Source organism: Zalophus californianus, chromosome 13 (genome assembly GCF_009762305.2).
Source record: "Zalophus californianus isolate mZalCal1 chromosome 13, mZalCal1.pri.v2, whole genome shotgun sequence".
In the NCBI taxonomy this organism is placed as follows: domain Eukaryota; kingdom Metazoa; phylum Chordata; class Mammalia; order Carnivora; family Otariidae; genus Zalophus; species Zalophus californianus.
The window spans coordinates 94820941-94848300 of NC_045607.1; the positions used below are offsets into that span (position 1 = coordinate 94820941).

Here is a 27360-nt window from a genome sequence, read left to right on the forward strand (position 1 = left end):
GGGATCGGGCCCCGCATCGGGCTCCCTGCTCAGCAGGAGGCCTGCTTCTCCCTCTCCCTCTCCCACTCCCCCTGCTTGTGTTCCCTCTCTCGCTGCGCTTTCTCTCTCTCAAATAAATAAAATCTTAAAAAAAAAAAAGAAGACTGAATAATAGTCTGTTGAATATATATATCACATTTTTAATCCATTTATCCAGTGGTGGACACTGGGTTGCTTCTATCTTTTGGCTTTTGTGAAAATAATGCTTCTATGAACATGGGTATGCAAATACCTTTGAGATTCTGCTTTCAATTCTCTTGACGGTATATACCTAGAAGTAGGATTGTTGGTCACGTGGTAACTTCATTTTTAATTATAACCACCGTACTGTTTTCCACAGCACCTGTGCCATTTTACATTTCTACCATGGTACATGAAAGTTCCACTTTCCTCACACCCTTACCAATACTTTCTAGTTTGTTTTCTGATAGTAGCCATTCTAATGGGTGTGAGGTGAGAGATGCAATTGTTTTTTGTACGTTGATATCCTGTCACCCTTGATGAACCTGTTTATTTGCTCTGGTTTTTTTTTGTCTTTTTTTGTTTTTTGTGGTAGTTTTTTAGGATTTTCTGTATACATGATCAGATCACTTGCAAATAGGGATAATTTTACTTCGTTCTTTCCAATCTGGGTATCCTTTGTTTTTCTTTCCTAATTGCTCTGGTTAGAACTTGCAGTATAATGTTGTTTAGAAGCAAGAGTGGACATCCTTATCTTGTTCCTGATCTTAGGCAGAAGCTTTCAGTTGCTTTTTTTTTTTTTTTTTTTAAGATTTTATTTATTTATTTTACAGAGAGAGACACAGCGGAGAGGGGAACACAAGCAGGGAGAGTGGGAGAGGGAGAAGCAGGCTTCCCGCCGAGCACGGAGCCTGATAGCGGGGCTCAATCCCCGGACCCTGGGATCATGACCTGAGCCGAAGGCAGACGCTTAACGACTGAGCCACCCAGGCACCCGCTTTGTTTCTCATCACTGAGTATAATGTTCACCATGAGCTTTTCATAGATGTTCTTTTTGAGTTTTGTTTTTTTGTTTTTGTTTTTTTAATCATGAAAGAATGTTAGATTTTGTCCCACATCTGTGGAGATGATCATGAGGGGCTTTCCTTTCTATCAATGTGGTATATTACGTTGATTTTCATATGTTGAACCACCCTTGTATTTCTGGGATAAATCCCACTTTATTATAGGTGTAAAATCCCTTAAATATGCTGTTAAATGTGGTTTGTTAGTTTTGTTTTTATTGAAGGTTTTTTCCTTAAGAGATACTGGCCTGCAGTATTCTTTTGTAGTGATGTTTTGTCTGGTTTTGGTATCAGGGTGATAACTGGCTTCACAGAATGATTTAGGAAGTGTTTGCTTCTCTTCCCTCTAATTTTTTGGAAGAGTTTGAGTATCGGTGTTGATTCTTCTTTAATCATTTGGTAGAATTAACTAGTGAAGTGATCTGGTCCTGGGGTTTCCTTTATTGGAAGATTTTTGATTCCTGATTCAGTCTTTTATTATTATTCTGTTCAGATTCTCTATTTCTTCCTGACTCAGTTGTGGTAGTTGTGTGTTTCTAAAAATTTGTGCATTTCATCTAATTTGTTGATAATATTCATCTAATATTCTTTTTTATTTCTGCAAGGTTGGTAGTAACATCCTTTCTTTCATTTCTTTTTTTTTAGTCACTTTTCTTGATTTAGCCAAAAGATTTGTAATAACTGTTGATCTTTTCAAAGAAACAACTTATGGTTTTGTTCTTTTTTTCATTTTTCTCCCTATTCTTCATTTCATCTGTCTCTGCACTAATCTTTACTATTTCCTTCCCTCTATCTGCATTGGATTTAGATTGGCCTTACTTTTCTAGTTCATTAGTGTAGAAATGTAGGTTATTGATTTGAGATTTTTATTCTTTTTTACATAGGTGTTTATAAGTGTAAATTTCCATGCAATCTCTGCTCCCTCTGCCTGCCATAAATTTTGGTATGTTGCATTTTCATTCTGTCTAAATTTTCTGATTTCCCTGTAGATTTCTTCGACTCATTGATGATTAGGAATGTGTTTAGATTTCTCATATTTGTGAGTTTCTCAATTTTTTTTTTAAGCTATTGATTTCTAATTTCATTTCACTGAGTTTTGGAGAACATCTGCATGACTTCATGTCTCCTTGAGAATGTTCCATGTTTGCTTGATCAGAATGTGTATTCTGCTGTTGTTGGGTAGAGTGTCCTATAGATGTTTGTTAGGTCTAGTTGGTTTAGAGTGTGGTTCAAGTCTTCTGTTGTGTTGTTGATTTTCTGTCTAGTCACTCTTTAATTTAACATCTTAAGCTACACAGTCTAGCTCAGTTAACACCAACTTAATCTCACTGGTGTACAAAGTCTCTGCTCCTTGTAGCTTTGTTGCCTTCCCCTTCACAAATTAACCTTTAGATGTAGTATGCTTGTCAATAGAGATTCCTGACGATTGCCTTATGCCATATGAGGGACATTCTGTCTTTAAAGGGGATGGGACCAAAAAATCACAAACAGAATATATCTGTATTGTCTTTTGTGTTTATCTACTCGTGTAGTTCCTTTACTGCTGTGTTCTTTATTTCTTCACCTGGATTTGAGTTACTGTCTAGTGCCCTTTTCATTTAAGCCTGAAGGGTTCCCTTTAGTATTTCTTGTAGGGCAGTTAGCTAACAACTAATTTTTTTTAGTTACTGTTTTTCTGGCAGTGTCTTAATCACTCCTTCATTTTAAAGGATAGTTTAATAGATGAAGAACTCTTGGTTGACAGTTCTTCAGCACTGAGATTTTCCTGAATGTCGGCAACCAGTAAGTCTCTGCTGATTGGCTCTTTGTGCACGCAGGGCCCACCGTCAACACTCAGCATGGCGGTTGCAACTCTCCTTAGCCTTCACTTCCTCAGAACCTCAGATCAGCAGAAGGGGGGCCCTTTTAAGGTCTTTCCAGAGCCTGTATGGCCTTGTAGATGCCCAGGTTATGCTGGAGCTTTCCAAAGCCTGTGTTTATCTCATTTCTCAGCTTTTTCTTTTTTTTAGCTTTAGGTTAGCCTAATTGTTTGCCACACCTTTTATTTTATTGAATTGTTATCCACTCTCTCAGGTAGCCATTAAGTTAAACAGTCGCCTGTTTTTACAAATGCCCCTTGGGAAAATGCTCCTTTTGCACTTGGTAAGCTCTGAGTCAGGTAACAAAAATGGGAAATAAAGAGATAGGTCACATAATGACCATTCTTTGGGAATGGGGGTTTGGAGAAACTCCTGCCTGGTTCAGCCCCCTCTGGTGACTGCCAGGGTTTTCATGAAGGATTGGGGTTGTTGGTTTTTAAGGTTTCCTTGGAGCTAGAGAGAGGGGTGGGAAGAGAGCATTAAAAATGCCACAAAGTTCACTGTTCCTAGATTTGGCCATTTTTCTTGAGTAAATGCTCCCCAGATTGTTGCAAGCCTTTGGTTAATTTTCAGGATTCTGAAAGTGTTTTTTTTTAATAAAGATTTTATTTATTTATTCGAGAGAGAGGGAAAGGGCACAAGCAGAGGGAAGAGGCAGAGGGAGACGGAGAAGCAGGCTTCCTGCGGAGCAGGGAGCCCAATGTGGGGCTCGATCCCAGGACCCTGGGATCATGACCTGAGCCGAAGGCAGATGCTTAACCCACTGAGCCACCCTAGTGCTCCTGAAAATTTTGATTCTGACAATTTTTGCCAGTTTTCTCATTGCCCTCATGGAGGAGAGAATTTCCAGAGGTCTTTATTCCACCATTTTTTGCTGACTCACTCCATCTTTTCTTTGTGGTGTTACAACTTTCTAGGCTCTTAGGGAGAAGAAGGTATGTCAGCCATTCCCTTTAGGAGATGGTCTTCATTGTCACCATTCATTTGATGGATTTTTTAAGAACTGGTTTTTACTATGAAGCAATACCTGCTCATTTAACTGATAAAATACGGAATTTCCCAGAGGTAACCTATGTTGTCAGTTGGCACATCCTTCCAGACTTCTCTCTGTGCCAACACAAACATACATGTTATCCAAGTGGAAATGAGATGATGCCTTTTCCCACATGTATTCTGGCGTGTGCTTACATGTGCATGGACATATATATTTTTATAAAGCCAAATATGGGATCTCGCCATATGTAGTTGTTCCGCTAACTGCTTTTTTCACTTAACTGATTATTGAAGATTGTTTGTTGTGTATCCTTCAAGGTTTTTTCAACGTGTATTGGATATATGCACATATGGCGGCACCCTTTTTTTTTTAAGCAAAGTAACATCATTTCCACCTAGGCAAATTGCATTTTTTTATTGAATAAATGTTGGTGATTTTTTGTTTTGCTTCTTTCCGTAAGTAGCTGGATATCGTTTATTCATTCCTTCATTTAGCATGTGGCCTTCTACATCCTGGCCCACGAGAGCAGATGCCCTGTGAAGCTGTTTCCCGACCTCACTATTACAGTCAGGCTGCAGTGAGCATTCTTGATCTCATGACTCCTCATAGATTTGCCAAGTCAGGGGGTACCCACATTGCAAATTTGATGGAAACCAGCAAGTTGACTTTCAGAAGGTTGTGCCAATGTATCTTCTCCCCCCAAACATGAAATTACTAGCCACACCCTCCTCTTTGAGAACATTACAGTTGTAAGGATTTGCTATCTGATTAGCAGAGTTTCGCTGTGCCATTTTGTGAGGCAGCGTGCTGCTGGCTGTAGAAAGAGGCTGCTTTCGCTGTGTCCTTTTGAAAAGGTGGTGGCTGCCAGCTTCCCTGCTCGTGTGGGGGCACTGGGCTGGCAGCCACCTGCCGCTCAGAGGAGGGCTGAGAGTTCCTGGGGTTGGAGTCAAGCCCCGGCCCCACTAGTGATGATGGGCCCCTGGGTGCTGGCCTCTGCGGGGACCTTCGGTGCCCTTGTCATCTCTCGGAGGCGTTGGCCCCATGCTGCCCCAGCTGGTCGTTTACAGCACTTGGTGCTTTCTTAACAGGTGGCAACCGGGAAGTGGAAGCAGATAAGTAAATACTGTCCCCTCGACCTCTACTCAGGGTAAGAGAGCACTTCTCCTTTGGCCTTGGCTACCTTCCATGGGGGTGGGGGAGGGGGCCACTTGCCGGCCCATAGCCAGGGTCCTGGGCAGAGATCAGGGTTCTTGCCTGGGGTCAGCTCAGCTGTGGGGGGCAGCGGCTGGGGAGCAGGGGGGGTTAGGAACAGTGATGGGAGGCCTCCCTGAGAAAGGCTGGGGGCATGTGGCTCCTTAGCCCCCAGAGCCTGAAGCCTCCAAGCAGCCCTCACAGGCACATCCCGAGTCCCGTCCCCTGAGCCACAGGCAGGTGAAAGCAAAGACTGCTTGTAATTCTGTCAATCGTGTCTTTTCCTTTTAGAAATAAGCAGAGAATGCACTTTGCCTTGAAGAGCTTGTTACAGGAAGCTCAGAACAACTTAAAGATATTTAAGGTAAAAGTTGCTTCTCTTCCGTGCCACTTCAGCGGAGGGGCCACTGGGTGTCCACACCGGCTTGGGCAAACCCAGGGCGCTTCGGTCCTTGCAGATGAGGGCGTCTGGGCTGGGGCTGCCTTGGCGCAAAGTCCTTTGGTTCTTTTTCCAAGCCTCGTTCCACAGGCGTGGCATCCTATGACCCCTAGAGTGTGGGACATCAGCTCCTGGACCACTGCTCCACTGCGGCCTTGGCTCCCTGGGTGCACACAGGCCAACTCTGGTTCCAGGACCGGATGGCCCCGACTCCGCTGGGCTGCGTGTGTCCCGGGGGCTCTCTGCATCTCTCGGAGAGTGGCCCCACCTGTGCCTTTGGTCGCAGTTGATTTAGGGAATGTGTAATTCCCAGATTTGGTCAGTGAGCCAAGTCTCAGTGGCTCTGGGGCTCCTGGCCCTGCACGGGGAGCGTTCACCACCCGACCCCGACCCCGGCACCAGCACCTTCAGCTCCTTCACCATCTGCAGGCTCCCTGAGACCCTGTGGTTGCCTGCTGGCGGGAGTCGGGGCCTCCGCGGCGGAGAGGCGGTGAGGCGGAGGGGGGCGGGGAGCAGGGCTGGCCCAGAGCTGGAGGAGGGCTCAGTATGGCCTGTGTTGGAAATGTGTCCGCTCGGGTCCCCCTCGCCGTCTCCTTTTCTCTTCACCCCTGACCCTGCCTCCTGCCCCGGCTGCATCCCCGTTAGGCATTCCGTGGGAGCGCGGGTCTGCGGCGCGGGCCAGACTTGCAAGCCCTGTGTCTGCGTGGAGAAGCAGGGCTGTTGTATCCGGACAGCGTCGTGCCCTCTGCGTCCCGCTGTGGGCGGATGGGGTGCGCTGCACACAATGTCCCTCAGAGTGAGCTTGGGAGGGTGGGCGGGGAGCCTCTTCCTCACCTGCTTTCCCCCATCTGGCTCAGAAATCTGGTCAGAGTGAATGGACTTTAACCCGTCTGTCTCCACCTTCCCAATTCTAGAAAAAGGGCCTATTTCACAGTCAGTTTTTATTTTTAATTGTTATGAAGACTGAAGGGATTTTATATTTTAATCCTAAAGATGAATCCTCTTTCATCTGGGGATTGATCTGGAACCTTTAGTGAGGCGGGCAGCTTTCCCGGCAGATCCTTTGCTGACTGTGCCTGCTCTGGGGCCGGGATTAAGAGAAGTGACACAGGCTGGCTTTTCAGAACACTCTGGAGCGACAGAGCACGTTCCTGCACGTGCCATTGCTGCTCTTGAGCCAGGCTTTGGTTCTCAGGGTCAGGTGTGGGCTGTTCCCGGGCCGTGGCTGGTGCCACCACTGTCCGCTGTGGGAGTCTCCTCCCTGCGTGCCTGAGTGTTCTGCACAGACTCCACAGCTGTGGCTGTGTCCACCCCAACACTGGACACTTGTGGGACGTGGGGGACGTGGTGCCTTGTCACAGAGCCCGGGACAGTGGCACTCAGCTGATGTCACATTCATCTGTACTTGCATGGATTTTAAACCCTGGGGAGAAGAGGCTTCCGCTGGCCAGCAGTCCCTCAGCGGCTCACAGGTCTGGAGGAGGGCAGCTGCACGGGCCACGGCGGCTCCTGCACCAGACCACGGGCCCAGCCCTGGCCCCATCTCTTGGTGGCAGCCCCCAGTGCCCGGTTTCCCTTAGTGCTTCACCTTGGTCTCCTTCCCCAGCAGGAGCTCCTGCTGGCCCTTTGCCTGGCATGCCTTCTTCCTGCTGGTAATGCCCATCTCAAGGGTCAGTTGTCTCATCGTAGCTTCCCCGGGTCCCGTGGCCAGCAGGGACCTCAGTTGTGTGCCTCTTGCTCTGACACGTGACAGGAGACCCCCCCCCCCCGGGAGGCATCACGCACACTCCTGCATCGCAGGACCCAGATGAAGGACAAATGCCCAGTCCACACCTTGGGGACTGAATTGTCAAGTGCCGCCTGGGGACAGGGCAGTGACCATCCTCCTCTGTGATCCACTGCTACATAACAGCACACACCGGCTCCCGGTTTCCGTGGCCTGGAATTGAGCAGCATAGCTGGCGCTGGGGCTGGGTCCCTCTTGAGGCCGTGTCCTCTCTGACAGCTTGGCGAGGGCCTGAGGCTGGGCTCCCAGGATGGTGTCCTTAATGCTGTGGGCAGGACGCCTTGGTTCCTGGCTGGGGGCAGGGGGTGGGGCTCCAGGGTCCGCTCAGCGTGGCCACGTGGCTTGAGAGGAGCGGCACGAGAGGGAAGCCGTAGCATCTTTTATAACGTGGTCTTGCCAGGGATGTGCTGTGGCTCACGCTGCACCGTGGGGAGGGGGCTCCAGGGTGTGTCAGGGGACCCCTGGGGACTGTCCGGAGGCTGCTGACCACACCCTCTCTCAGGTGGGGAAACCAAGAGACCAGGTGTCGGGCACTGCTGCTCAGGTGTGTGGGGGTCAGGGTCCCTTGCGTCACAGGGTCAGCCCACTGGGCAGCCCTGCCCGCAGCCCTGGGAATGTTGGTGCCACGGGAGTGTCTTTGCTGGACTTGGTTTTAAAAGGCAGGATGGCCTTGGGGACGAAACGGTCCACGTGGTGACACGGGCAGCCTTGCCCGCCCTGGCAGGAAGCGTGGCCCAGCCTGTGGCAGAGGACAGAAGTCCCCAAGATGCAGGTGGCCCACGGATACCCACACTGGCCCAGAAGTTTGCCTGCTCGGGGTCAGACTGACACTGTGTGTCCCTTAGGAGCACGGGTGTCACGTGGCTTCTCGGATAAACAGGCTCCGGTCTTTGGGGGTTTGGGCTTTGGGCTGCGTTCGCCCGAGGCCTTGTATTTTAGCCCGGGAATGCTCTTAGGTTTTTGTTCTATTCCATGTTCTAATGGGATTTGCCTCTTGGCCAGTGACATGGTGCGTGAGGGTGGGTTTCCCCAGGGGGCCACGGTGTGCAGGGCCCCAGGCGGAGACAAATGGAGGGTGTCGAGTCCCTTTGCCTGCCCAGTGGGCAGAGACGAACGTGTTCTGCCCCCAGCCCGTGGAGTTGACGTTTCCCTGTCTCTCTCCCTGCCTGAAGAACGGTGAGCTGATCTACGGCTGCACAGATGCTCGCAGCCCCGTGGCTGACTGGAACGAGCTCGCACACCACCTGAAGCCCTTCTTCTTCCCTTCCAACGGCCTGGCTGGCGGGCCCCACTGCACAAGGGCTGTGATCCGGGAGCTGGTGCGGGTCATCACGCGGGTGCTGCTGAGCGGCTCGGACAAGGGCTGGGCAGGTGCCCTGAGGCGGGGGCCTGGGCCACGGGGCCCTCGTGTCTGTGAGGCCAGCCCTTTCGGCAGGAGCCTGCACCGCCAAGGTAGGCCACGCTGGGCGCAGGGGCAGGCAGTGTGGTGTGACCTGCCAGGGTCCTGCCTGGCCTCACGGAGCTCTTGCGGGAGCAGCCTGGGCCGCATCAGGGCTCCCCACAGCCGGCCGTCCCTGCCTCCCAGCCCTGCAGGGGAGACGCCCTACCTCATCTTTTATGTGAGCTATAGGGTTTTCCCCTAAAACACTGCTCCCCGTGTCTGAGTGCTCAGTAGTTTGCCGAACACTTTCCCTGTGAGCCCGTCTCGTCAGCATGGCCACCCTGAGGGGTAGCTTTTCCCTGGCAGGTGGAGAGCTGAGGCTGGGAAGGCCGGAGTCCCACAGCTCTGGGCCCTTCAGGGTGGGGTGGCCCCCACAGCTTCCACTTGCCAGTGGGCTGGCCGTGACTCAGTGGGCATCCCAGCTTTGAGGCAGCTCGGTGGTGGCAGGTTTGCAGTTTTGCTGTGAATGTTCCCAGGCTCCTCATTTGTCCCTTGGTCGTGTGCTGGCGGGCTCCGTGCCACGCGCAGGACTGTGTCATGTGGAGCCGTAGCCAGGAGCTTCCTTTGGGGGCTGACGAGGAAGATTCAGGTCATTCCTGTTTCGGGCTGAAGGCCCTGTGGTCTCTTGCGGCCGCCGCAGGGTGTGATGCAGGGAGACCGTGGCCCTGCTCCTGCGTGGCTTCTCGTGCTGCCGTGTTTGCAGAGCGGCGGCCTGGGCATGGCCGATCACCCGCTGTCTGCCCCTCGTGCAGAATTTTTCTTTCATTCTTTCTTTTTTTAAAGATTTTATTTACTTGTTTGACAGAGAGAGAGACAGCGAGTGGCAGAGAGAGAAGCAGGCTTCCCGCCGAGCAAGGGGCCCGATGTGGGGCCTGATCCAGGACCCTGGGACCATGACCTGAGACGAAGGCAGACGCTTAATGACTGAGCCACCCAGGCGCCCCTGTGCCAGATTTTTCTTAGCACAAATGAATTTTGTGGCTTTTTTTTTAAAAAAGCGATACCTGATCACTTCAGAAAATTGTGGTAGAATTATGCCCATATTGGGGCTCTTAAGTAGACGACAGAATGTGTCTGGAAGGACACAGGTGGATGCTGAGGCTCCACTGGCACCTGGGACTTTTCTTCCAGGCCTCCCCTGGACACAGGCTGACACAGCATGAGCCATGGGACGTGCATTCTAGGACGACAAACCGTGCTCTACATGCTACTTTGTAATCTGATATTTTTGCCTAATAACCAAATGTGTGTCACAGTTGTATTTTTTGAATTTTTATTGACCATGAGGTAGGTATTCCACACACAGCCTGTAATTTCAGCAAATCCCCCTAGTTGGGTCTGGGTGTTTTCACCCTGTCTAAAGTGGCTGAGCATGTCCTGCCAGCAGTGGGAGGTCAGAGGTCAAAGTGTCCATACTGCACACGGCTGCCCCCTTCAAGGGGGAGGGATGGGCCGGGACCCTGTCTTCCCAGGGGCACGGCCCCTGGTGCCCACCCTGACGCCGTGGTGACTGCTCCCTGCTGCGGGTTTATCAGTGGCGGCTTTGACTGCCGTCCTATGTGGCCACCCACCCGTCAGCATGGGCTGTGGCTCTGGGCTCCGCAGACACGGTCTTCCAGGTTTGGGGACGTCAGTGTGGTCATTTTAAATTTTTGTGCCTGGCTAGTTCAGACTGAGAGCCGTGTCTGCACTGAGGTCTGGGCTGCTGTGATGAGCTGAAGGCCCTTGAGAGGGAGCAGCACAGAGCGAGACGCGGGTCCCCTGCCTGTCTTTGGTGCCTGGCCCCGTGCCCCAGCAGCTCCGTGAGGCAGGGTGTGGCCCGTGCCCAGGCTTTCTTCAGTCCTTGACAGTAAACCTCTTGTTTTCCCGATATTCTTGGTAGGAAAAAACAGCCCGGAGTGCTCGGGGTTACCGAAGGGCTGTCTTCTGTACAAAACCCTCCAGGTGCAGATGTTGGACCTGCTGGACATCGAAGGCCTCTACCCTCTGTACCGGCGGGTTGAGCGGTACCTGGAGGAGTTTCCTGAGGAGAGGTGAGGCCCAGGCCCTTGCAGCCCTGCCCTTGCTAGGCTGAGTGGACCCCGAGCATTCCTGAGGGCAAGACAGGGATGGGGGAAGGGGGTCACCCCAGCCCCGGCCCCTCCCAGGCCCAGCCTGTGAAGGAGGCCCGGGGCTGGCTGGCTGGCTGGCGGTCCCCCGTCCTATGTCGGCTGAGCCTGCAGGGGGCAGTGCTGCCCCACAGCTGGCCAGCCGCTCCGCCCCACCCGCCGGCCCTGCCAGGACGCAGGTCTCTGCCGGAGGACTCTGGAGGTCTCTGTGGCAGGCTTGTGGCCAGGCTGACCTGGACTCCTCCGTCCCCTCCCGGCTCACCAGCATGTCTGGCCTGGATGCCATGTGTCATAAACAGGAGGCGGCCCGGGCTCCCTGGGTCTGCTCTTACGCTCTAAAATTGTTGCTTCAGAACAAAGTTTAGTGTTGGGAAGAGGTGGATCTCTGAGATGTTTAAAGGCAGATGTGCGACTGTTAAACTGTTAGTCTAAGAAACCGTTTCCAGGCGGCTTTGCCATCCTGTTTTTTTGTGCCTTCTCTTTCAGAAAAACATTGCAAATAGACGGGCCTTATGATGAAGCGTTTTATCAGAAGCTACTTGATCTTTCCACTGAGGACGATGGGACAGTGGCCTTTGCACTGACGAAGGTGGGCAGACCCTTCTGGAAACACTGTGTACTCTGTAGGCTCTTAACACTAACTTGGGGCTTTCCCAAGGCATGTTGTTTCTCATTACCTGCACCTGGGGCTTAAAGCAGAAAAATTGGGGAGTTAAAAAAAAAAATGGTTGTTTCCCTCAGGTGGCCCAGGCAGGTGGTGACCGGAACCTTAGCTTTCAGGGAGGATTTCCCTTCCTCCCCGGGGGCTCCGGCCGGCCCAGACCCAGCCCTCTCCCACCCGAGCCTGGGGGTCAGGACCCAGGGCCACCGCCCTGCGCTTCCCTCTCAGCAGCTGTCCCTCCCCCTGCGGCCTTTGCTGGGAGCCGCCCCCGTCCCCAGGCCTGGTCCTGCTCCGACGGAATTCGGAGGCTCACTGGCCTTGGACAGCAAGACAACGGCATCTTCCTTTTCACTAGTCTCTGGCTGAAATTCAGCATTTCCTCCATTGTGAGTATGGCGATGACCGTGGTCGGGTCAGCTGGACCCCCGACTTGGCCACTGACAGAACCAGGCCTATTCGTTTCTCACCAGAGCGGCTACAGACACCTCCCATTATCTCCCGTCGTCACTCTTGAGGTTTTGCGGTGCAGGACTGTGTCACACATTGTTTTAAAAAATATTCTGGTGTTTTGATATAGTCATCCTGCTGTTTATCTTCTGCATTTAAAAATCTTCTGAGAGCTGTCGGCTTCGCCGGGCTGTCAGTTTGGCCGGACGCTGACGCGGTGAGGGAGCCCCTAGCGGGGCCGCGGGGCGGCGGGGGGGGGGGGCCAGGTGGCCGTCCCCGGGTGCCCTCGGCTCACCTGTCCTGGTCCCCACCTGGCCTCGGCTGCGCCCTCTCCTACGGCCGTCTCAGCGTCGAGGATGAGGACGGTGTCGAGGGGCATACTCGGAGGGGCTCAGCGTGGGGAGAGACCCAAACGTGGGGTCTTTGCACCAGAATCTCCCTTGTGTTGTCTACAGCGTGGTGCACTGATTAGGATTAGGTACCAGCTTGGCTGCTTTTTTTAAGAGAAGCAACAGAAGACTTTTTTTTAATACGTTTCTCTCTCTCTCTTTTTTTTAAAGATTTTATTTATTTATTTGACAGAGACACAGCAAGAGAGGGAACACAAGCAGGGGGAGTGGGAGAGGGAGACGCAGGCTTCCCGCGGAGCAGGGAGCCCGATGCGGGGCTCGATCCCAGGACCCTGGGATCACGACCTGAGCCGAAGGCAGACGCTTAACGACTGAGCCACCTAGGCGCCCCTATACGTTTCTCTCTCTTTCACATTTGCTACTAGATAAACATGGATTACTTTGCTACTTCAGTTTTTAACCTCATATGTAAAATCTTGTGGTAAGAGACTCAGGCGGTCACTACAGCCGGCAGAATGGCTAAACTGAGCAGCACGTTGGCCCAGGGCCGGGGTGGTGCCGGGTGCTGGCGCAGAGAGAGGTGGGTCCCTCGTCTGTGCTGGGGGGTGGGAAACCAGGTGGGGAAGCAGCGGCAGCTTCTCGCAGAACTAAGCCTGCCCGTCTCCTACAGGCCGGCCTCTCACTCCTGGGCATTGTGTCGCAGAGAAGGGAGTGCTCAGGCTCACAAGTCTGGAGCAACAGATGACCTGGCTGACTCTGCAGGGAGCTGTGCAGGGTGACAAAACCAGTGCCAGGAGGTCACACACTCAGACTGTGTGACATTCCTGAAATGCGAGGGCTGAGTGATGGCCGTGGTTTGGGGAGGACGTGGGAGGAAGGTGGGTGTAGCTACAGAAGGTCAACACGAGGCACCCTCACGGTGATGGTTGTGCTCCGTGTCTTACTGCGGTGGGATGTGCGCGCTGACGTGGGTGCCTGCACTCGCGCATGCACACAGACTGGCATCAGATCGTGGTGTGTATCCGTGTCACTGTAGTTTTTGCAAGATGTCATTGGGGGAGGCTTGGTCAGGGGTCCTCAGGCCTCAGGATCTCGGCCGTACCGTGCCGAGCAGGACACGTCCATGGTTAGCAGTGCGTCTTTCCAGACCCGCTCGCTCACACACACTGGGGACTGCCCACCTTATACGCACCGCTGCCCAGCGCACGCGTAGCGGAACGCGGCTTGAGGTCTCTGTGGGAATGTGAGGGTCTGCCTGTTCTAGGGAGGTAGGCTCTGGTGGTTGGAGTCGGAAGAGGGTGGTTGTGGGAGGGAACTGGTGGAACAGGGTGAGAACATTCTGAGGCTACAGACTTAATTCTTTCAAGAACTTGCCGAGGCTTGTACCTCTGATGAAATGAGAGCGGGGACTACTGCCTTTATTTCGAGGCTAGGAAACCACAGCCCAGAGCGACCCCCACTCTCTGTTGTGTAGAATTCCATAGCGGGAGTCAACACACTTGTTCTGTAAAGGGCCAGACGGTAGATGCTTTAGACATTGCGGACCCGCTGGCCTCCGCTCAGCCTGCTCAGCGTGCCCTTGTAGTTCAGGGCTAGCCACCGGCAAGCCAAAAGGAGTGCTGCTGTGTCCTAGTAAAACTTTATTTACAAAAACAGGTGTTGAGCTGGATTTGGCCCCCGGTGTCTAGTTTCCTGACCTCTGTTTACTTTTGCTTGTCAGGTTTGTTCGTTTGTTTTTTAAAAGATTTTATTTATTTGAGAGAGCATGAGTGGAGGGGTGGGTTGGGGGGAAGCGTGCAGCGGGGACACAGACGGAGAGGGAGAAGCAGGCCCCCCGCCGAGCAGGGAGCCCGACGCGGGGCTCGATCCCAGGACCCCGGGACCACGACCTGAGCCGAAGGCAGACGCTGAACAACTGAGCCACCCAGGCGCCCCCGGCTTGTCAGTTTTTACATTCCATTTTTTGCCCTGTTGCTTTGGAAGTTGCATATTCCCTTTCTATCCCCGGAGCGGTTACTTGTCCAGTCGGACCGTGCACATTTGAAGCCTGATGGTAACCAGTGACTTCACCACCGCAGACACACCAGGAGGAGCTGGGTCTGTTCCGGTCATTTCTCCCACCTCGCCCACGTCTCCCGCAGTTGTGTCTGGTATTCTCCTTGTCTTGTGCTTTTCTAAAACCGGAGTTGACTATTGCTTACCCTTGTTTTTGCCCAGCATTCTTGCATCTCTGATCTTTCCTGCTTTCAAAATTTTTTTCTCTAACGGGTTTATTGAGATATAACTTATAGACCATACAAATGACCTGTTTAAAGTATGTAACTCAGTGATTTTTTCACCAATTTCAGAATTTCATCACCTCAGAAAGAAATCCCGCCCCCTTTCGCTGTCATCCCCTCTTCTCCCTACCCACCAGCCCGAAGCAACCATCGAGCTCCTTCCTGTCTGTCTCTGTGGACGCGCCTCCTGCAGACACTGCATATAATTGGACTCGTTCAGTACCTGGTCCATTATGACTGGATTCCTTCACTTAGCATGTTCTCAAGGTTCATCTGCATCATAGCGTCGTTCCTTTTGTGTAGTTGAGGAACACACCATTCTATAGATACGTTACTTTCTATCCATTTATTATTGATGGACATTTTGGCTATTATGAATAATGCTGCTGTAAGTATTTGTGTACAAATTGTTGTGTGCACGTGTTGTTACTTTTCTCGGGGATATACCTAGGAGTGGAATTGCTGGGTCAAATGGTAACTTATGTTTAATTTTATCAGGCAGTTTCAGAGGGGCTGTCCGATTTTACATTCCCACCAGCAACTTGTGAGGGTTCCAACCTCTCCGTATTTTCAACGACACTTGTTATTTATCATTTTGAATTTTGCCATCCTGGTGGGTGTAAAGTGGTATCTTGTTGTGATCTGTATTTCCCAGAAGACAAAGAGCATTTTTTTCATGTGCTTGTTGCCCATTTGTATACCTTCTTTGGAGAAATGTCTATTCAGATCCTTTGCCAACTTTTAAATGATGTAATTTGTCTTGCTGAGCTATAAGGATTCTGTATATTGTGAGAAGTGGGCCCTTATCACATACGATATGCAAATAATTTTCTTCCATTCTATTAGTTGTCCTTTTACTTTCTGAGAAAAATGCCCTTTGATACAAAAATGTTTTTGATTTTGATGAGGTTTATCTGTTTTTTCTTGTATTCATGCTTTTGGTATCATATCTAAGAATCTATTGCTAAATCCAAACTCATGAATATTTTCCTGTTTTCTTCTAAGAATTTTGTGGTTTTATCTCTTACACTTAGTTCTTTGATCCAGTCTGAGTAAATTTTTGTATATTATTTGAGGTAGGGTTCCAGCTTCATGCTTTGCATGTTGATGTACGGTTGTCCCAGCACCATTTGTTGAAAAGACTATTTTTAAATCCCACTGAATGTTCTTGGCACCCCTGTCAAATCCGTTGACAGTAGACATACGGGTTTATTTCTGAATGCTTAGTGGTGTTCCTTGGGAATATGTGTTTATACTTACACCAGTCCGCTGTCTTGATTACTATTGCTTTTTAGTAAGTTTTGAAATTGGGACATGTAAGTTGTCCAACTTTACTATTCTTTTTCAAGATTGTTTTTGCTATTTGGAGCCCCTTGTGATTCCATATAAATCTTAGAATCAGCTTGCCAGTTTCTACAAAGAAGCCAGCTGGATAGTTGTAGGGATTGTGGTGAGTCTGTAGATCACTTTAGTTAGAATAGCCATCTTTACAATAGTAAGTCTTCCAATTTGTTAACATGGGATGCTTTTCAATTTATTTAGATCTTCAGTTTTCTTTCAACAGTCATTTGTAGTTTTCACAGTGTGCATTTTGTACCTTAAGGTTATTCCTGAATGTTTTGTTTTTGATGCTGTAAATGCATTTTTCTTAATTCTGTTTTCCAATTGATTGTTGTAAGTGTATAGAAATTAGTTCGTTTTTGTATATTGATCGTGTAGCTTGCAACCTTGCTGAATTCCTATATTCATTATTTAAAAATTAAGAGATTTTTAGTAGATTCCTTAGAATTCTCTCTATACAAGATCATCTGTGACTAGAGATTGTTTTCTTCCTTTCCAATTTGGATGCCTTTTCTGTCTTTTTCTTGCATAACTGCCCTAGCTAGAATCTTTAGTACAGTGTGGAATAGATGTTGCAAGAACAGACATCCCTGATTTTCCCTGGCCTTGCTGGGACAGTGTTCAGTCTTTCATCATTATGTGTGATGTTAGCTGTGGGTTTTTCATAGATATTCTTTATCAGATTGAAGAAGGTTGCTGCTTTTCCTAATTTGAGTGTTTTTATCCAGAAGGGATGTTGGAGTTTATCAAATGTCTTTTCTGCGGAAATTGAGATTATCGTGTTTTTGTTTTAAATTTTGTAGATATGGAATATTCATTTGTTTTTGGATGTTAAAACCCACCTCACATTCCTGGTATAAATTGTGCTTGGTTATGGTGTATGATCCTTCATATATGTTGCTAGATTCAGTTTGCTGTTACATTGTTGAGGATTATTGTGTTCATATTCATAAGACTGGTCTGTAGTTTGCATCTTTTATGATGACTTTTTTGGTTTTGGTATCAGGTAATACTAGCATTGTCTCGTGAGCTGGGAATGTTCCAGCCTCATACTTTTTGGAGGGTTTTGAGAAGGATTGATGTTAATTATTCTTTAAATTTTTGATATAATTCAATAGTGAAGCCATCTGGGCCTGCACTTTCCTTTGTAGTTAGTGTTTTGATACCCAGTTCAGTCTCTTTATTTGTTACAGGTCTGATGATATTGTCTATTTCTTGAGTCAGTTTTGATAGTTTGTGTCTTTTTAGGAGTTTGTCTGTTTCATCTAAGTCCTCTAATTTATTGGCCTACAGTTGTTTGTGATTTTCCTCTTCTTCAAGTAAACCTTTTAGAAATTATATTAGTAACTTTTTTTTTTTTTAAAGATTTTTTTACTTATTTGACAGAGGGAGAGGGAACACAAGCAGGGGGAGTGGGAAAGAGAGAAGCAGGCTTCCTGCCGAGCAGGGAGCCCGATGCGGGACTCGATCTCAGGACCCTGAGATCATGACCTGAGCTGAAGGTAGTCGCTTAACCAACTGAGCCACCCAGGCGCCCCTAGAAATTGCATTAATAACTTAATGAAAGTCTTTTTGAAAATTCTACATCCTGTTTATCTGGGTATGTTTATATTCTCCACAGTATTGAAAGGTAATTTTTTCTGTGTACAAATAAGGGGTTCAGTGTTTTTCTCCTAGCATTAAACCATTTGATATAAGGTCATCTGACTGTGGATGTGGCTGCTTAGAGGTCTTCTATCAGTCTAACTGCCCTTTCTCAGGGGGAGAGTTCTTCCTATACCTGCTTTTAGGAGCTTCTCTTTCTCTCTCATTATTGGGCAGAGTGATGAGGTGTGCATCCTTTGTATTTATTTATCCAGCTTCATATATATATGCTGTGCTTCCTCTATTTGTGGATTTATATCTTCCATTAGTTATGAAAATTCTCAGCCATTTTCTCTTCACATATTTTTCTCTTTTCCATTATCGTATTCTCTTCTTCTGAGACTAATTAGATATAGATCAAACCTCATTCTATCTTCCATGTGTCAACTGCATGTCCCTGTTTTTCATCTCTTTGTCTCTTTGTACAACATTCTGGGTATTTCTTCAGTTCTGCCTTCCCATTCACGGATTCTTTCTTCACCTGTGTCTAATCTGCTAGCTTATTTGTTCATTGAGTTTTCCATTTCAGTAGTTATATTTTTTATTTTTCAAAGTTCTGTTTGGTCCATTTCCACTTCTTTTTTTTTTTTTAGTATTTTATTATTAATCAGAGAGAGAGAGCGCACAAGCGGGGGAGCAGCAGAGGGAGAGGGAGAAGCAGACTCCCCGCTAAGCAGGGAACCCGATGCAGGACTTGATCCCAGGACCCTGGGATCATGACCTGAGTCGAAGGCAGATGCTTAACCAACTGAGCCACCCAGGCGTCCCGGTCCATTTCCACTTCTGCTTGGTATTTTTGATAGTTCCTTGTTGCTTGCCCAATTTTAAATTTCATCTTTTAGTTCTTTAAACAATTTATGAAGTTATTTTATATTCTTTATCTGATATCAGATACATAATAAAGCCTTAGAGGTACAAAATTCGTTATTTTGGCTGAATCATCCATGCTGTGTTATCTGCTTGGGTTTTTAATGGTTAACGATTGTGAGCTCATATGTTTGATCTTTAGTCCGTGGGAATCCTGGGGACCTAAACAGGGGATGCTTTCCTCCGGAGAAGATACAGATGCCTGGCGTAAGGGAGAAATCTCAGTTAGGACCCTGTACTCTGTGGCTTATTCCTAGAAACAGTGCTTCCACTGACAGCTGCCTATAGAACAGCTCAGCCTTTTCATTTGCTCCTTGCTCAAAACCCTAGTTTTGGCTCTTTTGGGGGTGGACAGGTCAGAAGAGGGGATTGAGTTAGCGATTTCCCTTACCTTCTACAAGCCCCACAGTGCACTGAAAGGTACGTTAACAGGAATTTAGTTGTTTTGTAGTAGGAGGGCCCTTGGAAGGCCTCCATGCCCCCTGAAATTGTCATTCTCTTTAGTTTGGTCTCATCATGGTCATTTATTTGGGTGTTATTTTTAATTTGTTACTGTTAAAAAGAATGTTGTCATTCCCATTTTTGTACTCTAATCCTAGTGCACCAAGGCATATCTGAAGGTAGATTATTGGAAATAAAATTGCTAGATTGATTGATAAATTCTGTCAGTATTGTCCTTCCAAAAAGATTTCGCCAATTTACGTTCCTTTTTACAACGGTTGAGGGCCCTTTTCCTCCACGCACCCCCAAACACTATTATTACCAGTATTTCGAATTTTATTTTAATTTTCTAAACTTTTATTATCAACCATTTGTACTGTGAGATATAGCACATACGGAAAAGTACACAGAAAAAAAATGTACAGCCCAGTGATTTGTCACAAAGCAAACTCTCGTGGAATTACCAGCTAGGTCTGGATGTAGAACCCTGGCAGCCAAACATAATCCGTCGTTTCCCTGCCAGTTATTTTCTCCCCAGAATTAACTATTGTGTTGATTTATATTCTCATAGTTTGGTTTGTTTTGCTTTTGAACTTTATATATGGAATCCTGTCCTTTTTAAGAAGAAAAAACTCTATATACTATTTATAAAATTCAATCATATTATTGCATGCATTTCCATACTTGCATTGCTTTATAGTGATCTGCTGAATAGATGTACCACAATATATCCATTTACTGTTGACGGACATTTGGGTTGTTCCCCGTTTTGGGCTGTTATGAAATGAATAAAGCTGTTGTAAACATTCTTAAGCTGATCTCTTGGTGAACATGTCACACATTTCTCTTGGATATATTCCCAGGAATGGAATTTCTGGGCCAGAGATGTGAGCCTATTAGCTTTAGGAGATACTGCCAAACAGTTACCTTCTTCTATTCCCTACAACTGGCTAGAGTAGTTCTCATTGCCCCTCAGTCTTTTATTTTTCAGCCATTCTGGTGACTGTAGTGGTGGCTTATTATGGTGATGAGATTAAGCATCTTTTCATCTGTGTTTTCTTTTGTGTTAAGTCTTTTGCCCCGTTTTTGTAGGATTGTCTTTTTTAAATTGATCTGAAGGAGTTCTTTATGTTTTCTGGATAGAAGCCCACTGTCAGGTACACGTGCTGCCGGTGTCGTCTTCGACTCTGGAGCTTTGCTACTTCACTCTGAGTGGAGTCCTTTCAAGAAAGGACGTTCAGAATTTTAAGATAGTTTAATTTACATCTTTTTCCTTTTTAAGAAGGCTTTATCTTTCTTAGGGTCCTACAGGTATTTTAGAAACCTTTATTGTTTTGCCTGTCACATTTGGTAGGTATGGCATGAGGTAGGGTTTTATTTTACTTTCATATGGAATTGTCCCAGAATCACAGGAATTATCCTAATCACTAGAGAGTCAAAACAAGCCTCGATATCCAGTAGAGCAAATCCTTCCACCATCTTCAGGATTGTCTTTTTCGTTGGCTCTTCTTGACCTTTGCTTGTGTACATAAATCCTAGAATCAGCTTGTTCAGGTCTACAAGGAAAAGCAGTAACAAACCTGTTGGGATTTTTATTGGTTTGGCACTAAAATGACAATAGGAGTTGACAGCTATACAATATTTAGTCTTCCAACATGGGCATTTTCTATTATTTTAGGTGTTATTTTAAAATTAATAAAAACAGGGGTGCCTGGGTGGCTCAGTCGGTTAAGCGTCTGCCATCGGCTCAGGTCATGGTCCCAGGGTCCTGGGATCAAGCCCCCACCAGGCTCCCTGCTCAGCAGGAAGTCTGCTTGTCCCTATCCCTCTCCCTTGCCCCTCCTTGCATTTGTGCATGTGCACTCTCTCTCTTTCTAAAATAAAATAAATCTTTAAAACATGTCCATTCTAAAGTGTTTGTTGTGCACATAGAGGAACGCAATTGGTTTTTCTATTTGACTTTTTATATGTCAACCTTGCCAAACTCACAGATTCTATTTATTTTGAAGATTTTATTTATTTGAGAGAGCATGGGGGGATGGGCAGCAGGAGAGGGAGAAGGGGACTCCCCGCTGAGTAGGGAGCCTGACACGGGACCTGAGCCAAAGTCAGCCCCTTAACTGACTGAGCCACCCAGGGGCCCTGAACTCACTGATTCTAACTATTCACTTACAGCTGTTGGATTTTCGTTTTATGGAATCATACTGTCTTTGAATTTGATTTTTTGCTTTCTAATCCTTAGGCCTTTTACCTATTTTGTTTTGCTTAAATCCATATAGTTAATTTATGAAAGTGGGAATTCTAGTCTTATTCTCATTCTCAGAGAAACCATTTTACCACTAAGTAAGTTATTTGTTGTAGGTTTTTTGGGGGGCTTATTTAATTTATTTTTTAAACAAGTTAAAAATTAAGAATGTTCCATTCTGTTCCTAATTTGTTAAAAAGTTTTTCTCAGGGGCGCCTGGGTGGCTCAGTTGGTTAAGCGACTGCCTTCAGCTCAGGTCATGATCCTGGAGTCCCGGGGTCGAGTCCCACATTGGGCTCCCTGCTCGGCAGGGAGTCTGCTGTTCCCTCTGACCCTCCTCCCTCTCGTGCTCTCTGTCTCTCATTCTCTCTCTCTCAAATAAATAAATAAATAAAATCTTTAAAAAAAAAAAAGTTTTTCTCAGGAGATGTTGAATTATCAGTGCTTTTTCTATTTCTATTGGATGATCATATGACTTTTCTCCTATATTCTGTCACTGTGGTTAACTGTACAATTTTTACAGTGATTTATTATATATCTGACTTGCTAATATTTTGGTTAGGGTTTCTTTTGCATATATGTTTATGAGTGATGTGAGTTTTTTGTAATGTCTTTGTTAGGTCTTGGTATCAAGGGTACGCCTGCCTCATAAAAATTTGAAGAATGTTTGCTCATTTTCTGGTTCTCTGGAAGAGGTGAAGTAAGGATTGTATTATTTTTTCCTTAAATGTTTTGTAGAACCACAGGTGAAACCATCTGGGCTGATAATTGTCTGTGAAGAAAAATTTTAAGTTAGGATCTCAATTTCAGATTTTCAGGGCTGGTGGCTTAGTCGGTTAAGCGTCTGCCTTCGACTCAGGTCATGACCCCAGGGTCCTGGGATTGAGCCCTGCATAGGGTTCCCTGCTCAGCGTGGGAGTCTGCTTCTGTCTCTCTCTCTCTCCCCCGCTCTGCCCCTGTGCATGCTCTCTCTCAAATAAAATCTTATTAAAAAATGTTTAAAAAAATTTCAGATTTTCTTCTTTTGTCAGTTTTAGTAACATCTTTCTAAAACATCATCTAAAATTTTCAAAATTTTTGTATATAGTTTTTTGATAATATTCTTTTATCTTTTAATGTTCTCTAAGATCTGAAAATGCTCTTTTATTCCTGATGTCTGATACCTGTTTTCTTAATCCATCCCACAAAGACTTAATCGTTTTTGTTTTATAAAAATTAACTTAGGATCCTTTAGTGTACTATATGATTCTTTCCTATTTCAGTAATTTCTGTTTTTTTCCCTTTCTTCTTGTTTGGATAATTTGTTCTTCTTGTAACTTCTGATATGCTTATCTAATTAAGTTTTAGAATTTTTTTCTAAAATGTGTAACACTATATATTTTTTCATAAACATGGTTTAGCTACATTCCACAGCTGTATTTTCAACACCATTCATTTAAAATATATGCTCTGATTACTATGAAGATTTCTCCTTTGACCCATGTAAGTATTTAGAAGGGAATCAATTACCAAACACATGGAGATTCTCATTATTTTTTTGTACTGATTACTAACAACATTGCATTATGGTCAGAGAACACAGCCCATATGGTCCTTTGAAATTTGTTGAGATTGGCTTTTGATCCTTTGAAATCCATTATGATTTGCTTTATAGATTTTATTTGAAAAAGGCTTCTGTAAAAAAGAAAGTGTCTTCTCAAATTGTTGGGTGCAATGTTTTATATCTTCCCATTAGGTCAGATTAATTGTTTTCAGATCTTCTATAACCTTATTTTACTGTCTGCTTCTTTCATAAGAAGGATGTTTTGAAATTTTACATAGCAAGTATGGAATTGTGTTACTTATTTTGAAGCTATATTGTCAGGGGTCTTAAAATTGTTAAACCTACCTGGTAAATCAAATTTTTCATTTTCAAGTGTCATTTATAATTTTCACTGTGTTCTATCTCTGGTAATATTTTTTACCTTAAAGTTTCCTTTCTCTGATATTAGTGTAACTTCTGTAGGTTCTTTTGGTTAATACTTGCACTGTATATCTTTTTCTGTTCTTTTGTTTTTAATCTTTCTATGCCTTTGCAGTTAAAGTAGGTTTGGTTTTCTATCCTTTCTGATGTTTTGTGGACGTATAGTTAGGTTTAATCCTTTACCACCTGTTTTATTAGGTTTCTTTTCCTCTCCTCTTTCAGAATCTTTTGGGTTATATTTTTATCATTCAATTTCCCCACTCTGTTGGAAGTTACAGAGTCTTTTGCTTTTCTCTTGGTTGTTATCCTGACCTTTGCAGCAAGCAGTTGACTTATGAAAGTCTAACGTCTAGTACCTTCACTCTCTTTTTGGACAGCACAAAATTCTTAGTATATTTTACTCTCGTCCTGACTTAAATCCTATTGCTGTGTATTCTATTGTGGGTTTTTTTTTTTTTTAAGATTTTATTTACTTATTTGACAGAGAGAGACACAGCGAGAGCAGGACCACAAGCAGAGGGAGCTGGGAAGGGAGAAGCAGACCCCCTACTGAGCAGCAGCCCGATGCGGGGCTCGATCCCAGAACCCTGGGATCATGACCCGAGCCAAAGGCAGACGCCTAATGACTGAGCCACCCAGGCGCCCTCTGTATTCTGTTGTTTTAAACTCAAGGAGATGCTATTACCATTTTATACAATCAGTTTCCTTTTACCCACAGATGCTTCTCTTAGGTTGCTCTTCATTCTGCCCTATATTCTGGAGCTTGTATCTAGGATGATTTTGTTGTCTGAAGAATACCCTTTAACGTTTCCTTTGTGTGGGTCTGCTGGTGACTCATCCTTAAGTGTTTGTTTGGTGATGTGTATAACTGATTGTGGTTTTTTGGAGTCATTCTTGAGTTTGTGGCTTGATGTCTTTCCTCAGTTTTGGAAAATAATTTGGCCTTAACACCTTCAGATTTGATTTCTGCCCGTTTCCTTGGTATTTTCTAGCTGTCTTACTTTCCATGCTTCATTCTGGATATTTTAACTTCGACCTATCTTCCATTGTAGCAAGTCTCTTTGAGTTTCTTCTAATCTGTTAAAACTATCTCTTGAATTCTTAATATTGATTTTTGTATTTTTTTTCAGTTCTAGAATTTACATATCGTTTATTTTTATAGCCTCCAGCTCTCGTCACATTCTTGATTTTGTCTTTTATCCTTGAACAGAGCAGCATGTCTGTCTGGTACCTGCAGTAGTTGGAGTTTGTGTTTGTCTCCGCTGACCTGGGACTGGGGTTTCTTGCAGGTTTTCACTTAGGTGATGCTGTGTTGTACCTGGATATTTTAACTTACGTGTCAGTCACTATATTTTACAATTATTTTAGAAATAATGCAAGGCCTAGTATAATGTCTTCTTCCAGGGAGGATCTTGGGTTTGCTTCTGCTGGGGGACAGGGAAGCCCTAGCAAGTTGGGGTCCTCTGACCCCAGTTTTGGTGACTGATCTCTTTGAAGCAGGGCTGCAGGTCCGGGAAGGCTGTCAACCTGTGACTCCCTCAGTCTTCAGGTGCAGCTTTGGGTGCTAACCTGAAGAGGGGGTTCACACGATTACTGTCCCCGTAGCCCTGGAGTTTGGTGAGAAGAGTAGCTCTCAGCCAGCCCTCTGGAACCGTCAACCCTGTCTCAGGGCAGAAAAGACCCAAATGTCTATCTCCCCACTGGTCCAGCCACTCGCCCTGCTCCTGTTCACACTGCCTTGTAGCAGATGGTTTTGGTATTTTGTCCAGCTTCCTCGGGTGGACCTCTGTAGTCGGGTTGGCCCCCCATCACACAGTCCGGCATTACTCGAAGTGAGAGTCTGGCCCTTCCATTTTGTGTCTGATTTTATGGGTAGTTGTGTGCATCTAATGAGTGAAAAATGTTTGGTATAATTTGCATTTCCTTGATAATTAGTAAGGTTTGGCATCTTTTCATATATTTATTGGCTATTTTCTTTTGTCTGTTTATCGGGTTTCACACCTCTGTTGGGAAGTACCCTCTTCCAGACAGATTTCGCACTTGACGCCTCGGTGCTGGCTGACTGCGATTGCTGCCACTCTCCGTCTCCCACATTGGTTTTAGCTGGTGTTACATAGATACTTTTCATCCTTGGGAATTCAGATCTGTCAGTCTTTTCTGACTTGTCTTGTAATGAGGACACAAATATTTTATACATTTTTATGTTTATCTCCTTAATTTGTTTGAACCGAATTTTTTGTGTGTTTTGTGAAATACCTGATTTCTTAGCCAAACACACCAAGTGTAGAAGAGGTTTTGCGAGCCTCAAAAGAGCCACCAGCTGGCCTGAGGCACCTTGCACAGTTGTGCGCAGGGAAGGTGGGAACTGGACGTTTTCTTGGGGTGGCACTCAGAGGAAGGGGCTACAGGGAAGGTGAGACTGATCTGTCAGCGTATGATGATGGGGGCAGCGACAACCTGTAAGGCCCATTGCCTTTTTTGTGATTAGTTTATTTTTGTAAACGTGAGAGCTATTCAATCTAAAAAATTCAAATAATAACGTGAACCGTCAAAGAAGGGGGAAGATGCCCCAGACCCTACACCAAGGTGACGCTTTCCAGAACCTCTCTGTGTCTGCCGTGCAGGTGGGCACACACGGCCTCATGAGTCGGGTCCCCCAGAGCACGCCGTGTGTGGTTTGCGTCGGCGGCCCTGGCGGATGTGTCTGTGGGCTGGTGCGCGCACGTGCTCAAGCCTGGTGTTGAGAGCCACAGTGCCTGGGTTTGAACCCAGGCTTGCCGTCACCAGGTAGTGCTGAGCAGGCCGGCTCTGGGTCACTCTGGGGATGAAGTGAGCTCACACGGAGCCTGGCAGCCCTCCATCCACGCAGCGTCCTTCATGGTGGCGGTGTGATCCGAGCAGGCCTCGCTGGGTGTGTGTGGAGCAGAGCTGGCCCAGCACCGTCAGGGTGCCCAGCACCCTGGTAGCCCAGGTAGCGAAAGTCCAAGCTGGCAGACTGGCTGCTTTGTGGTAGACAAGCCTGCATCCTAACGTTTGGAGTCGGGGTCTGCATGCTACCTGCGGTGAGAGGTCAGGGCCGGGCTGGCCCGGGGCTTTCTCACTCACCCCTGGGTCTGTAGCCGGTTCCTGGACTGTGCCGGGTGCGTGTGGTGGGGGTGCGGCCCTGGAGCTGACCTCTCCGTCCCCCGCAGGTTCAGCAGTACCGGGTGGCCATGACTGCGAAGGACTGCTCCATCATGATCGCGCTCTCCCCCTGCCTGCAGGACTCGAGGTGAGCTGCCTGCTGCACGCCCGTGCCCGTGTCCCTGCAGGGCCATGTCTGCTGACAGGCTGATGCCCGTGGCCCGCATGACACCTAGTAACCTGCCACGGCTTGCTGACTCCCACTGCTCTCTAGAAGTGTGTGATTCAGTTGGAAAGACGTTTACAGAGAACAACTTAAAAAGACTGTCCTGTTAAAGATTACTATGATTTTCTAAGAAAATACTCCAAAGACTTAGAAGCAGCTTGGATCCTGGTACAAATTCCTTTCTCTCAAGGCCCCACGTGCCCACCGAGGCTTGGAGGCCTGAGAAGCTGCAGATCCCCCACCAAGGTCCCGACCCTCGTGCGCCGGTGGGACAGCATGTCCGCTGTTGCGCTTCCTGTCCTGTTGGCAGCCGCTCTCCCTGGACATTATTACCCTTGTCCGGTCCCCTCCCCTGCCTTTTTTTAGGAATTCAGGATGAACCTGATAATCTTCTCTTGCTAATTAGATGGCATCTTCAGCATTGATCCTCAGGGTGCCAAACCCCACACACAGTGTTTGTGGAATGTTCCACATTCTTCTGACATGTGTTCCCGGGTCAAGATGACCTTATCGTTGGCTGCCAGCCACCCGTTTTTCAGATGCTTTTGAACTAAACATTCCCAGGACTGCTGCTCCCTGGCAGGCACAGAGCGGATAGGAAACACGGAGGGATGTTTGTAGGGTGCAACTGAAATACAAAAAGACTGTTCTGTTCAGTTGAGGACCCCTGTGATCCCATGAGGAAGTGCCTGCAGTGCGTGTTCACTGGATTGAGCTGGCCTTGTCCCATGGCAGAAGCATGCGGATGTCACCCACTGCCCTTCCTGAAACAGGCACGCAGTCAGGAATGTGCAGGGCTGGCCGGCTGCTTGGCAGGCGCAGACGGGGCGGGGCGGGGGTGCATGGCCCGGGAGCCCCGTGGCGCGGTGCAGAAGCGTTTCAGCTTCGGAG

At 47.1% G+C, this 27360-nt stretch overlaps 1 protein-coding gene across 2 annotated transcripts in view; it reads left to right on the plus strand.

Annotated features, from left to right (window-relative positions):
- IPPK (inositol-pentakisphosphate 2-kinase) overlaps nt 1-27360 on the plus strand; it is a 46031-nt gene that overhangs the window by 16237 nt on the left and 2434 nt on the right. Inside the window, exons 7-12 of one of the 2 annotated variants that reach the window (XM_027614366.1) lie at nt 5006-5064; nt 5400-5472; nt 8506-8785; nt 10657-10807; nt 11369-11471; nt 26312-26391. In XM_027614366.1, coding sequence (XP_027470167.1) covers nt 5006-5064; nt 5400-5472; nt 8506-8785; nt 10657-10807; nt 11369-11471; nt 26312-26391 — 746 coding nt within the window. Of the gene's footprint in view, nt 1-5005; nt 5065-5399; nt 5473-8505; nt 8786-10656; nt 10808-11368; nt 11472-14688; nt 17357-26311; nt 26392-27360 lie in introns of those variants that run through there. The other variant, XM_027614367.2, reaches the window with a different exon arrangement.